Source organism: Guillardia theta, assembly GCF_000315625.1.
Source record: "Guillardia theta CCMP2712 unplaced genomic scaffold GUITHscaffold_37, whole genome shotgun sequence".
NCBI classification, from domain to species: Eukaryota; class Cryptophyceae; order Pyrenomonadales; family Geminigeraceae; genus Guillardia; species Guillardia theta.
In genome coordinates this window covers 580,588-595,509 of record NW_005434637.1, presented here as the reverse complement: position 1 = coordinate 595,509, position 14,922 = coordinate 580,588, and the positions used below count along the sequence as shown (strand labels likewise).

The following is a 14,922-nucleotide window of genomic DNA, read 5'->3' as shown; positions in this document are numbered from 1 at the left end:
TCAAGATCCATGGCATTGACAGAATCATGAAGAGACGAGTCCAACAATGTTGTATTCACGACCTGCCATGCCCCATCTATTAATTTTAGAAAACTTAAGCGCAAATCATGAGGCCAGCCACTTGAAACTCCATATAAAATCTTTTGCTCTGTAAGGAACGAAATTGAAATTAGTCTTGATGAAGAATGATATGGCGAATGATACTTCTTACTCTTGTTCTGAAGATCTATTTCAACAACGGACGAGTCAAGAGCGTCCACGAGAAAGTACAATTGGTATCTCGTACAAAAAGTTGAAATGCCGAATTGAATTGGACGTTCCAATTGGAGCAAATCCTGAACATTGGCACTTGAAAAATTGAAAGTGAATACCGTGAATTCTGAACCAAAAACTTTGACAGCCACAAAGCTATCATATGCCTCGTTGTATTCAAGATTCCAGACAGAGAAATTCCTGAAAATCTGTGACGAGGTTGCAACAGAAGGGGAACCTCGTAGATCTATCTTTAGCAAAACTGAATCTTCCACATTTTCCTGACTGGGTACCAACGAATACAGCGTGCTGTGTCGCTCATCCATAGCAATCGCACCTTGCTGAGGAGATCCTGTGACTTTAGAAAAGATTTCATAAGGATTACCATTTGGCATCCTTGCATACACTCTCAACTTTTGACTATGCCAAGTTACAGCAAGCAAGTCAGCTTCTCGACATGTAATTGAATCAAATACAGATATTTCATTTGAAGCACCCCCGTGCAAATACCCTTTGTCAGTCTTGACCGAGATTCGAAATCGATACGGATTTTTGACCTCAGAAATTTCCAACAATGATGTGAAAGACATGCATAATGAATGCGCCGATCGTGAAAACATGCCTTGATCGATTCTATAGAAGCAATCTGAGCCCCCACCTGAAACTTCCAGGATGTATGAATCAAGAAATGAAGTGTTGAATTTCAACTCCACCGCCAAAACATCTTCTTGAAAACAAGTTGAAATGTATACAGTGGGAGTTGGAAGCTCAAAATAAAAGTTGTAAACGCTTCTTGCTGGTTGCAATCGTATCGTCACGCACGCTGGACGAGACTGACAGCTTGGAAGACTAACACTGCAATTCAACTTTTTGGCTACGAAGCAGTTCGAGAAAACAGCTGCACTGTTTTTGAAATCGTATACATTTTCAAACTTATGAATTTTGTAAATGTAAAACGCGTGAATGACATTGCCGCTTGTTTGCCGATCTATTTCAACGACTTCATCTGGCTTGAGAGCGTCAAAATTTTCAGCGCTTGTCAGGATACAACCGTCTATGGGACATGTAACGTTAATTGGAATCTCGCAAGATTGGCCAACTGTACATACGAAAAAGTTGTCCAACGATTCTCCTGAAGTCAAAATCTGGGGAGCGATGTGAGATGAGATGTTCGAACAGGAAAATTGCGTATAAGTATAAAATGTGAAGGGAAGAAAGAATAACGACTGGTTCAACAACTTCTCATTGCACGTGCTGAGTAAGCATTGCGATTCAGAGTTGTTGCTTGAATGAAACGTATTTGACACATTACCCACAAAGTCTGGACACGCTGTCAAAGTGCCTTCACATCCGTAATCAACAAACGACGGGTGAAAGCAGCTCATGCGGAACGAAAAGAATAATTGACTGAGGGCCCCTGAAGGCTTGAATTGAAACAATGAAACTGAGGGAAACCAAGATTGTTTGATTGCCCCATCACAGACTGGAATATATGCATACCCTTTGCTGGTATTCAATGAAGAGCCATTGATCCGAAAGAGAGGAAAGCCAGTTGACAAAAAACACTCCAGACTTCCAAAGTTTTGACTTGTGACTTCCCCCATGTCAGAGTTCTGAAACTGATCATTGCCGTCAAATAACCATGCAACGACAGCAATGGTGTCGTCATCGATCAGGACTTGATGCTTCAAGCGCCCTGTCACTATCCCTGACGTATTGCTGCTCGGGGTCGCACATGTTTCAAGGTTGTCAAATAGGTTCTCTACCTGAAACTCATTTACTTTACCCACACGCCCAGAAGAAGAGATGTCAGACAAATCCAAATCAGAAGGGCACCCGTTTTCAGCAGAGTACTTCAAATATAACCCTTCTCGATTGGCTACCACCTGCCCCACACACAGGATACCATGAACTTTCGCAACCTGACACGCTGGCCTAGTACATGCACTGCTGTCCTCCACATCTGTGCACATGACAGCGCTACCTTTCTGGTACGTACAATACCTTGACCTACCCATTGCAATTTGCAAATCGAAATATACCGATCTGTTACCAGGTGATGGATCATACTTCCAATTCAATGCAGCGCCGATAACCGGCTGAGACAACTCTTCGTTGGTGCTGATCTCGCTCGGCAGGATGAGAAGCAGTACACACAATACCTGAGCGCTCAACAACCTCATCCTCACTCCGATCACGGCGCGACCATCCTGCTTCCCGATCCCCTCGACATGACTAGCATGATACGACAAGGGGTAGGAGTGGAGAAAAACCTCCACGGGGGTAGGGGTCCAAATCAATCTGAGAGTGGGTGTTGAGGTATAGAAAGAGGGGTGGGGGTGAATCAAGAGGGGGTAGGGGTAGTCTGAAGGATTTCGACGTTTGCTGGCAGGCGGCGCGTCTCCTGATGAACAACCCAAGGGAGGAAAAAAGAATCAAGAAAAAAAAGTTCGTTGTACGTTAAGGTACTGAAAAAATATGAACATAAAGTCAACAGTTCCTAATGCATTTGGAAGTTCCAAAATTCTGATCGGAATTTAAAATGTCTCCAAGAGTATTTCGGCAGCTTCTGTGATGTAGCTAGTCATCGATCTGATTGACTCGAAGTCCTAAAAAAAATGCTCGGCGAAACCTTGCCTACCTTCAGGCTTGCCTTGCTCTGTGCCTTGCTCTCATGAGATGGAGGAGGGCGAAGAGGAGACGGTTTACTTCGATGACTTTGACGAATGGCGGGGAGCAAAGGCGCATGACATGCGGCCTGGCGGAAGCAACATGGTGCTGACCGGCTGTCAAGCCACTTGCAGCATTGAGCACCTTCGCATTCTTGCGACAAAACCATTCATCTGCTGCGGTTTCATTGCCCGGCTGTTCAACTATGGTTCATTGGAATCGCTGGCAAGTGATGATCTCATGGGGCTCAAAGCAAAGCTTCAGGATGCAGTAGTGAAAGATCCATACGATAAAGAATCATGGAACAACCTTGGTCGAGTTCTTCACCTCTTTGGCGACCGTGAGGGTTGTTTACAATGCTTCGAAGAGGCAATTCGTATCGATCCGAAAGATCCAAGCCTTTTGCACAATGCGGGTGTTGCAGCTGAAAGTTTCAAGAGCTTTGAGAAAGCTGAACGATTCTATGCGAAAGCTGTCAAGGTACAAAGCGATTTCGTCCCAGCCAGAATCAACAGAGCCATGCTTCTTCTACACCTCTTCAACGACGTAGTCCAGCCCATCAAGGACTTGAACGAAGTATTCGAACATCTGAATATGAAATTGACTTACCTGATTATTAGGTTTTGGAATTTTTGAAACCAATGAAAATACTCGCAACCAAATCTCAGCTTAAACGCTTTGAAATGATCGCAAGCTATAATTTAGCCACAATTCTCATGCTGATGTCGAATGATGACTTGGTCCTGCCATCCATTGTACAATTGTTTTCATTCGCAGATGACAAGAATCCAATCAAACATCAAATACATGACATGATTGTAGATTTGTATCAACAGGTAAAAAGAATTCTATGCTTTGTCCAACCATTCGGATAACCTTCTATCTCTAGGTGATATCTGCCGCAACTGAGTCTGCAGGTCGAGACCTCGAAGCAAATTCTCGAAAGAGGTAACTTGCACGAACCAACGCGAGCCAATGATAAAGTTTGTGCCCTTTTTCAAGGCATTGGCAGCGTAAATCAAAAGAAAGCATCGTTCTAGAGGCAAGACTTAGTTTTTGTTTGCTTGTAGCTTCTGGCTGATTGGATGAAAACCAGAAATTTCGAGAACACATAGTGTTCAGGTCTTCATTGATAAATCTCTCCTTCTTCCATCTTGTTTGCCGTCACAACAAATCAGATGCACTGTTCGTTATACAATCTTGAGTTTTGATGACCTGCAATGATATTTTTTGTAGGCGTCTTTTGAAACATGCGTTGAGAGTTGACCCATCAGACAAAGTTGCAAACAACAACCAAAAGGCAATTTCAACCAGTGGCAGTTGGCCAAGTATGGGGATCGGGGGAGAAATTGAACACATCTTCAAGAACTTCAAGTCGGATGCAGCCAATGAGGTTAGCCTCTCGGCAAATCTCAATCATGAAGAAGATGCTTTTGAAGAGTATTTGAAAGATTTGCTCAATGGAGGGACTCTTGATTTTGCAAATGACGATCTCAGAAGCGGCTACTTTTACAATGTCTGTGCTGCTTGCATAATACGCTGCATCGAATGCTACAAATGCATCGGTCGAATAGCTTCTATCGAAGTTCTGGCTTCAGAGTATGAAAATTTATCGAAGATGGAAACGATTGTATACTGCCTGAAACATTTTGTGAATGAAATTAACTGATCTTGAAAGGACAAGACAAGAAGGAAGCGTGATGTAGAACAACGATTGGAGGTTGGAATTGTTTTATGCCTATCTGTGTCTGAACTTTGACATGAATGCAGGAGTTAGATGAAGCTTTAGTAAGCGAACCAGACGACAATGAGGTTTTCAATCGATTGGCCATGTAATCTGTAACTTGAAGACTTCAGGTTCTGTTCAGGAGGGCGTGCCTCACTAAAGTGCTGGATAAGTTCGAGTCTATTCGATTGACCAGAAAGGCAATCAAAGTTTGCTACTCACTTTCTGTGAACCACCCAAATCGTCTGGGTGTCATCATTCCAGCCATCATCTTCTATGCAAGGGGGTTATATGATGCGACCAAAATTTCGTGGGAGAAAGCAATGCAGAATGTGTCCAGCAAAAAGCATAGGTCCATCCTCGCAGTTCTGAAGGTTTCACCATTTCATTTCTCGCTTTAATTGACACTACCCCTCTGATCTAATAGGCTAGATGGTATGTATGGAATGAAAATTTCAACAATGCCGTAGAGCTTCTCGGTGAGTATGATGATACTTTACAAAGCATCATCGAACTCTCCTCAATTTTGTCGGGATATCGGAGAGAAAGGATCAACAGAAAGGGATCATGGACAACCTGGCAAGCTACTAAGCATCCTGGCTTTCAAATCGAGAACCAGGGACGAAGTTTACAGCTCCTTAAGAAAGCATTAAGGTTGAGCTCAAAACACGTGGAAGTTTGGCATCTCTTGTCGTACCTATCTCAGGTAGTATTGTGAATTTGTACCTTCAAAAATCTGTCGAGTGAAATCAGTCGCATTATCTTTGCAGCAAGCAGGCGATTATAGCAGTGCCATTGTGATTCTCAAGTACGCTTTGAACGTATCATCAGTATAGCATGCGAGGATTTTGATGCTGAAACAATTCAAAGGAATGTGGACCTGCAGACAAATTCCGGTACGGAAAAGGCAAGCATATTCCAAGTTTGATGCTTCTTGTGAATATGCCTTTGATTGGTGAAATGCAGTTGCTGATACTATTTCGTTAGGGGAGATGTCTGCTGAAATTTGCTTGCAGAGCACACACACTCGATTTCAACTTCCTGCAAAAGGTTGAGCATCTGTGTATTAATGATAGTATCGGGAAGCAATCTAGTTATTACAGCTACACCAAAGAACTTCTGTCAAGCTCGTCCTTTGCATTGCAAGAAGCTGAAAACTGTTACAGAAAGATATGTGAGATAGCTCCACATGAAATTGAAGCTTTATCAAAATGGGCTTCATTCATGCAGTTCAGAGGGAATTTCCAAGAAAGTTTGCATATTCTATTGATGGCAATCCGACAAGCAGAGAACCAAGAACAAGCTGGAAAGAAATCTCTGGCAAGAATACTTGTTCTATTGGGACGACAGCTGTATTTTGAAATGAAGTGTGGAGGAGCGCATGTTGAACTGTTGAAGGTGATCAATTCCGAAGACATCGAAGACTTTGGATGGGGTTTGAGAGAATACTGTTGCCGTCTAGCAGTCACATATGCACCGAAGAATCGGGAGATCCTCCTTGAATATGCCGATCATTTGACTCTTCATCCTTACCACGCCAACCCCGCGTCTCCGATCCCTTTTGACGTCGTCTTCTTGTTGAATTTGCCCTATTTCAGCCCCCGTGTGAAGTATCCAAATCCAGAAGGATGCGAACACATATGGAGGGAAAACTTACCTTGCCTGGATCCCAGAAGAGTACAATGCCTCAAAATGCAAAGCTTACAGTGGCGACACGTCTGTAAGAGACTTCATGAAAGCAAGATGATTGCCAACATTCGGAGCATCGAACACGCAATTGATATTAGGATTATCACACAGTCAGACGTTTTAGAGAACTTTTATGACAGAGAACTGGAAATGAAATTGCCTGGCGATGTTGCTACAGACATTCTACAACGACTCCTAGCAACGGAACGTGGTTGTGTTGATGCAAACTTCTATCTTGCAAGGCTTGTTTCAATGCATTTACCCATTGATGTCCAACAAGATGACGCAAAGAGAACCGATACCTTCCAAAAACTCATTGATCGCTTACAAAACAACATCGAAAGTGGAAGAGTTAATCCAAAGGTGTATCTTTCATATGCGAATGTTTTATCAGTCCTTGAGAATGACACTGAGGATGATACTAGAAGGCAAATGGAATTCTTGAAGTGGGCAGAGAGTGCTTGTCTCAAAGTTGTCTTCCCTAAGTTAATGTGGAACGAAGCCCTTCTGCCAATGGAAGTCGGTACCTCCCTTGGGGACCTTTTCGCCAAAACAAATCAAATCGATTCGGCCCTGGCACAATACAACAAGTTAATTGCCTGGGATAAAGCTTTTGCTCCTCGTTGTTTCGTGGACAGGAAGCGAAGATTGCTGCTGAAACACAGGATCAAGTTGAACTATTGTTTCCTCGTCTGTCATCACAACCTGTCAGATATGGCGAGAGTTGCAGATTTTCTCTCAGAGATCATATACGAAAACTTGTCAGGAGGCGGGAGACTCCGAGGAACAGCCTTTTACCTGCAAGCGCTTTCTTCCATCCAAGATTTGCTCCGCCACAGGCAGCATGTCCTGTGGGCCCTCCTTGCCCACGTCAGAAGAACCGTCAGAGTTCCTGGGGGGCATCAGTACCTCGAGGAGGCGCGTGCTCTCTTCATGCGAAGTATCAGGGTCTTCAAGAAGCAGGCCAAGAGCGAGGCCCTGCAGCTCGACGCTGCCCCTTGGATTGAGTTCACCTGCAGAGTATCGCCGCCCGACGCTCTTCAGCGAGTTCTCATGAGCTACCATCGTTTCGAGTTCCTTCTGCATGACAGGACCGACGCTAGCTGCGACAGCCTCCTGGACCTCTTGGAGCAGCTCGCCTTCTCCTCCGCGCGAGCAGGGGGTATGAACTCAGGGGACGTGAACCCAAAGTGGCTGGGAGGATGGGGATGGGGATGGGAGCCCGAGGGTATCAGCCGCGCGCACCTGCTGTCGTCAATATCTGCTCTTGAGTGCCTTGTGTTCATGCTTGAGAGCAAGTTTTCGTTTCACACGCCGTACCCTATCGATTCCGTTCCTCCAAGCTGCTTTCGTCTTTTCCTGCCCTTACCGAGTACAGGGGATCTACTAGTCGATTTTCCACCTCAAAGCATACTCCTCCAAGATACACATACACCTCATATCTTCTCCCCGCCTTCTGACTTGATTTCAGCAGAGACAATACATTTTCATTGCCTTGAAGACATACTTGCAAACATCAGCTTGGACACAGACAGCAAGAAATATTTTTCCTGGCAAGGACGCAAGATCATGTCTCCGAACCAAACTTCTTGGTTCGACTGCTCCTTGAGAAGAATTCTTTTGGTTTTCAACGCAATTTCTAAACTAATTCCGAGTGATCCCAAGATCTTACTTCTCACTGCAAGGGTTGAGAGACTGCTGGGAAACATTCCTGGGTCTTGCAAGTTACTTGAGTCAATCTGCAGATCAAATCCCAGCGATAGCATGCTTTTGAATTCAGCTAGGTACTCCTTGTCTCAGCTCCGTCTCGTCCAACTCTTTGCAGAGTGCCGTAAAGACCTCAATATCGATCGCGGGGCAGCAGTGAGCAACATAAAGTCCTTGCTCGCTGCCATTTTACAGAGCGATCCTGACCACGTTGGCGCTCTTGCTGGAATGTCGTACCTGTGCTTCATCACACGGACAGCGCAAAATGATCTTAAAGAGACGAAGGAACTGATTGAAAGAGTGCTGCAAAAAGAGGATGATCACGAGGGCTGTCTGGTCCTGAAAGGTATGATCAGCATCATACAAGGCAACTCTAAGGAAGCAGAGGTGTATCTGTGCAGGTAACGTCTTCGACTGGTTCTCTGTTGCTGAAACAAACTTCCTCCTTGTCCTTCCAGGTCCATCTCCAAGTATTCGGGTCATGGCGGCAGGCTCAACCCATGTGCCATGTTGGGTCTTGCATGGGTCGCGAAGGCTCAGCATTCAAATTCGGAGGTAATTGTTCTCTAGTCCACTTGCGATGCCTTGCACATCCAAACATGATTGAAAAGGTGCTGGAAATGCTGTATACGGTGTTATGGAATGAAAGCAACGATTGTTATGAAACAGGCAATTATTTCTTCAAATCGATGCTGGATGCTGATTCTTTTCGTGAACAAAGCTTTCAACCTTGCGATCGTGTTGGTTGAGCGCGGAATCTCAAAAGGGAATCGCAAGGATTGCCAAAAGGCTTATGCTTTACTTCTTGGCATGTTGAAGACGCCAACAATGAAACATGCAGGTGAGTCGCTGAATGTCTGTTTGGACGCAACACAACTGATTGGACATAAGGAGTTCTTTGTCTTTTGGGAAAGTTGATGTCATTGCAGCCAGAAAGAGATCTCTTGATGGCTCAAGACTTCCTCCAGACAGCACTAGTACTGAACCCTTCGCATTGTGATGCAAAGATTAACCTTGCTCGATGTATTATGTTGTCAAAGAGTTCTGCTTTTCCGGAACGAGGACAAACTTCGTTCAGTTTTCAGGAAATTCCAGCAGCAATCAGTCAAGAATGGCGTGATGATATCTCGCACGCGGAGCGATTGTTAAAGGATGTTCTTGCAATCTATCCAAAGAACGCTGAGTCACTTTTACTTCTTGCGCAACTGAATTTGACTTACCAAGAGGTGAAGTTCAGTTCTGTTCCGAGCTTTTTTAACTGTATAGACAGAAATTCAAAGAAGCAGTGGAGGGGCTAACCAAGCTCCTTGAACTAGATCCCTCTAACTATCAAGGCTTGGTTTTGAAAGCCCAAGTCATGTTCAAGTTAAGCAACTTCGATGAGGCCGAGGAATGTTTACTCGAGGCATCTCAGGTCAACGACTCCTTTCTTACTATCGGAAGTGCAATGATTGCTTGTCGTAGAATGTTCCAAACGACATCTTCATATTGAAAGAGATGGTCAGGATGCTACTGGAAATGGGCAAAGGGAAATCGGGGATCGAGTTATGCAAGAAAATCTTGACTTGCGATGGTGTCGATTCTGGTCCTCATCATAGGGTGGTGTGCTCCTTGGCTGTCTGACATGTCACAGATACAATATACTTTTGCTCTTCTACACTCGCTCGTTACGGACATTATCAAGATGCATTCTTCGCTCGGAAGAAGGTACCGCGTTACTGTAAAGTGCCATTCTTTATTGACCATGAGGACGAACTTTCAGGGAGATCGTTTGAACATCAGCTGTTTCCTTGACAAAGACAACTGAGCTTTTCACTGCATAAAATTTCGTGAGGCCACAGGGATGTCCTTCGAGTTTGGATCGGGTTGGAAATCATTTATGGCCTGCGCAAAGAATCATGACATGTGGAGTTTCAAAGGAAAATCTCGATACCAGGTACTTGCCCAACAATCTAATATCCTCTTCCTTTAAGGAGAACTTTTTCGAAGTTTCAGAAACGTAGGATCCTAACAATGTGCACTTTAGAATATGATGCTTCCTTGTATAAAGATTGTGTATGACCAGGGCTAGCCTTCGCTGACAGAAAAATGAACTTCAAGTCTTGTTCCGAAATACCCTCCTCATTGTCTTCCACCCTGCAGAATGAAAACATTTCAACCTATTCTTGAATCTAGCTATCAAAGATTCACCTTGCTAAAGCAGGTCGGAGTTTTGCGGTCAGTTCCCCAGTAGTTTTCTTATTGCCGCTTGAAACGGTACCTGCTGATAGAATCTTCTCTATCTGGTGATGGTCAAATTCGTTGCCAAAGTCCTTGTCCTTGGATATTTCCTTCTTGAATTCCTGACTGCTTCAAAATCAGGTCTCAACAAACACCATACCACATAGTTACCGTGCTTGTTCGACTATTTTCTGAGCTTCCTTAGACGCTGAAATCCTTTCAGCTACCTTTCTTTGCGCTTGCGGCAGAAGAGTGCTTCCGCTGCTGCCCATCCTGGCGAACACTTACCGTTCAGCTGGATGCAAAGGTTCCCATGCCACACACTCTCACCTTCCAACTCTTGTCCCTCTCCCTCTCCTCTGAGTCCCTCTTGCTCCTGCTCGCCTCCTCCGCCGCTTCCAGCGTTTAGGAGGTGCAGTCCCGGACAAGAGAACCTTTGCAACGATTCAAGTCCGCCTCAAGATATTTCGGTTCTAAACGAGGAAGGCAGAATAGTCCATAAGTACAGCAGTGCACTCGAAAGTTCCGGCATCACTGATCGAGGCCCGGCAAGTTTGACAGCGTCATCACGGCCTATCATTCGGCAGCCGGGCAGTCAGCAGCGGCACTCGGGAGGCTGCCCGGCAGCGCACCCGCCCCGCGCGGCGTCCCCGCACCGCTCGGACGGGCCCGGTCTGGCTGACTTCTCTCACAATCAACGACTTCACGTTCACTGAATTTAATACTTGTTGTCTTCAAGGTCACTGATATCCTCGCTCTTTTGTACTGCTCTTCGCATCCTCCGGCTGGTTGGAACTAGTCTGAATTAACGTGAACAGATCGGACCCTTCACATCACAACTTTACCTCGCCAATATCCACCATGATGATCCTGTCAGAAGCATTCTCGACCATAATTACTCTTTCGTTCGCAGTCATACCAGGACAGGGCCTTGCTCCACCACGTTTGTTCACGTCCTCTGCTTCAGTTGTAGAAAAACGGCCCCAAATGTCAGGAAGTTCGACATACTCCTGACAAACAAAAGAGTAAACTTGCACTGCATCACTCTCCGATTAGACTCACATTCGGCTTTGAGCTTTCTGCAATCGCTTCTCTGTGCTTCCAAATGTACTGAAGAGAAAACAAGTCAGTCTTGGTCTGGTGCAGGTGAAACATACCCTAGCTGAAAGGATGAACCCCACAAGAGCAGACGCAATTACATACTTCCAAAATGGGCTGCTCATTTTCATCAAATGAACTCGACTGACCCTTCCATCTGTCGGACATGAAGGTCCAGGACACATGTTCAACTTTGTATCTTCACTTTCGAACACCCCAGTCTTGCTCCAGTCTGCTTTCTGACGATCCACGATCATGGATTCTGTTTTGGTCGACCCACTTGCTTGCTTCGTTCCATCTGAGCTGGGTCTTTTCATCTTTTTCAACTTCTCTGAGAATTGACTTTGATCGTGTACGCCAGCCACATTGGTCTTCCCAGCGGCTACGAGTGCTGCGAGGTTTGCTGGAAGATAAATATCACCTGCAGATCCTTGAATAATCTTCCAGCTGGCGAAAACTCCAATCCTCGGGAAAATTTGCACTTTGATTCCTCCGTTCGAGTCCGCAGATACTCCTTTTAGGTTAATCTCAACCCTGCTCTGGCCGTCGTTTTGACTCGACTGGATTAATTTGTCGGCTGAGGGTTGTCCGAATCCTTTCACAACCCACATGCCAGCTGTCGCAATCAAAAATCTGTCCTCACAAGGCTGCCCTGGCACAATCTTGCCTAATACACTTCCAACAACAATCGCCTGCCCTCTACAGTCATAGACGCCAGTCTGTTCTCCACTCTTTGAAGCCATGGCAGGGAACGGTTTGACTCCGTCACCAACTGCGTTTGTTGAACCATCCCTGCTGCTGGTATCCCCATGCCAAATCCCATTGGCACCAGATGTGGAAGAACTTTGGCTTCCTGCCCGCATCTGCAAATTCTTGATAGATTGCTTCACAATGTCATCGGCTAAAGGATTTTGCTTTTCATCTTTGTTAACAGCCGCATGCGAAGTGCTCTTTGATGCAGAAACGAGGTCCTTGGTGAATTCATTGAGCAAATTTTCTTCCTTCTTGATTTGCTGAGCTATCGTCTGCGCATTCGGAGCGTCAAAGCCCAAGGCAGTCGAGCAGGGTCCAAGACATTTTGACACACATGTCCGATCAGCTGACTGATCGCTTCCCATCTCCAGATTTCCCCGAGAAACACAGCCAGCCTTACACAATGTGATTTGCTCTGGCATGCAACCATTCACTGCAGATTTCGCATTTCCATCAGAAGGGTTCGATTCCTTTGAGGACGCTGCAGCCCCTGATGGAATTCCTCGCATTCCAATGCCAGGTGGGATATTCGACTCTTTCCTTGCAACACTCGCGACATCCTGTGTTTTCAGATCAAAGCAGCTGACGTCAACACATTCACTCTTGGGCTTGGTTGATTTAATATTCTTTGTTGCAGACGCAGTCCAATCTGCATGCCAAACAGGGCCATCGGATACACCAGTAAATCCAGTACCTTTCTTCCCGTCAGCAGAATTCTCAGAGAGGAATTCATGCTGTAAATTGTGCTCGAGCTGTTGAGTAGTTTGCTCTTGAACAGCACCATTCAAAACTCCTGCCCATTCTTGGTTGGTCTTATCCCTTGTGGACGACGCAGATAACAACTGGAATCTTGCATCTTCTGAAGTCAATGCTGAACCCTTGACTGTCGCACCTCCCTTCCCTGCATTTACAAACCTGACCCTTCCATCATCCGGTATTTTCCGTGCAAATCTACAAGAGGAGTCAGTCTTTATGTCACCCAGGACCTCAATACATGTCCACTTACGGCCTTGGAGCAGTTACCGATGCCACGTCATATGCATCTGCAACTGCCGCCTCATTCGCTGCAATCAAGGCTCCTGCATCAGCCTGCTGAGAAGCTATCTGCCTGGCTTCTTCTGCAGACTCGCCCGTGACGATTTTCGATTTCTTCACAAGAGTGCGCGCCTGGGCATCAAGTTACAGAATAACTAATGCAGCCTGTCAATCACCTTTCTGAGAACTTCATTGAGCTCTTTTCTTGTTACTTCCGCATGCCCCAGGGGATCATCCTCAACGATCTCATCCACGACATTTTCTGGTGCATTCGTTGCTGCCTCCTTCGTCAATGTGTTGAAAACTGGACTGGACAGGGATGGTGAACTCGACTGGGCTCTCACTCCATCCAAGCAAATGAGGCACACTAAAGCGAATGATATCGTTGCACAAGCCCCTCGCTTCTTCCACCTGCGCTTCGACATGCTGGTCTACTCTTGCAGCACCAGGAGGTGCTCCCTTCCTTGTCTTGGCTCCACACTCCTGCCGCCTCCTCCTTGCCTCACTTGCAGACCTCCTTTGGTTTCACATTTGCTGGTAGCGTTGACCCAGCAAAGCATTAGCAAATCTCAGCGATTGGAAGGGTCAACGAGACAGTTCTGTCCCCAAAACTCCCGAATTAGCCGCCGGGAGGGAGCTATGGAGCGCGATACTACTCAGTCTCGGATCGGACTGGCGTCAGTCACCGGCGGGCCTGAGTGAGCAACGTCGTCGTCACGGTCGGATGCCGTGCCACGGTCGCCCCCGGCCCCCGGGGGCCCGGGCGGCCCGGGCCCCGGGGGGAGGGGCGCCCGGATCCGAGATATAGATGATGGCCCGTAAACCAAGACGACTTACGTGTTTGCGAGGCCTTGCTAAGGTCCTCTCATACTTGGGCACACTGGCATCCTAGCATACAGTCTATCTCTCATGTGCTCCTCAATTCTGGTTTTGTGTGCATTAAACTCGGTCTTGAGCAAAAACTGTCTTGTTACGACTCAGTTGAAGGTCGATGTGGTATCTCAGTGCGGCGTGACTTTGGACTAGTACAAGTCTAACCGTAACTTGTATTCCGTCGGTTATGAGCCTCAATTACATGCTCAATCATGTTGATCTTATGTTTGGTTAGTTGAATTGTTTACTGGAGTTTTTTCTTTCTTGGTATTGTTTCGTTGCTGTTCCGAAAATTCATGCAATTCTATCAAGCCTTACACATTCGGATGACTCCTCTCTTCAATCAGGCTCTCTCTCTAGCCGCAAGTTGTTTAGGCCTCCGAGTCATCTCAGCCTCAATTTGTTTGATTGATCTTCGAATTGGAAAAACAAGCCTTCCCCAGCCAGATTGGTCGGTCGAATATCTGACAGGCTCGAACTGTGGAAACACACTTGGAGCTTATTCGATTCATATTTTCTTGATCTTTGAGAAGTTTCATGTCATGGAGCTAGGCTGTGGCATGCATAACTGGAGCTACTTCTGGATTGGCGAACAAGGTACAACTGCAAAACATCTTCAAATGCCTTGAAACGGATGTTCCAATGTCGCGGCAGCAATCTCTGGTCACAAGTTCTTTACGGTTCAAAAATTTATCTTTTGGTCTTCAAATGCTGGCGAGCAAACTTCTCTCGTCTTCTCTTTTATCTTCTCTCTTCTCAGACACTCTTATCTTTACTCTATCTCTCTTCATTGCATCCGCTCGCTACTTTGCCTATCATAGTATGCATCTCCCTTATCTCTTTACTGCACATCTAATAGCCCTGCATGAAAATCTTCTTCAGAATGGACAATCTTTGAA

General features: G+C 45.7%; 4 protein-coding genes across 4 annotated transcripts; 3 read left to right on the top strand and 1 right to left on the bottom strand.

Moving 5' to 3' along the window:
- Positions 1-2,931: 2,931 nt before the first annotated feature.
- GUITHDRAFT_109169 (hypothetical protein) lies at positions 2,932-3,558 on the top strand (the record flags this gene model as incomplete). Its single annotated transcript, XM_005832047.1, has 1 exon — positions 2,932-3,558. The coding sequence occupies one exon, from the start codon at positions 2,932-2,934 to the stop codon at positions 3,556-3,558; it is 627 nt and encodes a 208-aa protein (XP_005832104.1).
- A 694-nt stretch (positions 3,559-4,252) lies between these two features.
- Positions 4,253-5,049, top strand: GUITHDRAFT_109168 (hypothetical protein; the record flags this gene model as incomplete). The annotated part of the gene is made up of 4 exons (XM_005832046.1): positions 4,253-4,552; positions 4,601-4,642; positions 4,693-4,734; positions 4,780-5,049. 4 exons carry the CDS (start codon positions 4,253-4,255, stop codon positions 5,047-5,049), a joined length of 654 nt encoding a protein of 217 aa, XP_005832103.1.
- A 1,801-nt stretch (positions 5,050-6,850) lies between these two features.
- On the top strand, positions 6,851-8,614 carry GUITHDRAFT_109167 (hypothetical protein; the record flags this gene model as incomplete). Its single annotated transcript, XM_005832045.1, has 3 exons — positions 6,851-7,565; positions 7,812-8,445; positions 8,503-8,614. 3 exons carry the CDS (start codon positions 6,851-6,853, stop codon positions 8,612-8,614), a joined length of 1,461 nt encoding a protein of 486 aa, XP_005832102.1.
- Positions 8,615-9,761: 1,147 nt separating this feature from the next.
- Positions 9,762-13,575, bottom strand: GUITHDRAFT_163435 (hypothetical protein; the record flags this gene model as incomplete). The annotated part of the gene is made up of 12 exons (XM_005832044.1): positions 9,762-9,928; positions 9,978-10,051; positions 10,107-10,180; positions 10,235-10,390; positions 10,436-10,537; positions 10,595-10,698; positions 11,009-11,064; positions 11,110-11,274; positions 11,327-11,374; positions 11,422-13,066; positions 13,122-13,282; positions 13,327-13,575. 8 exons carry the CDS (start codon positions 13,573-13,575, stop codon positions 10,488-10,490), a joined length of 2,478 nt encoding a protein of 825 aa, XP_005832101.1. The 3' UTR covers positions 9,762-9,928; positions 9,978-10,051; positions 10,107-10,180; positions 10,235-10,390; positions 10,436-10,487.
- Positions 13,576-14,922: the final 1,347 nt, after the last annotated feature.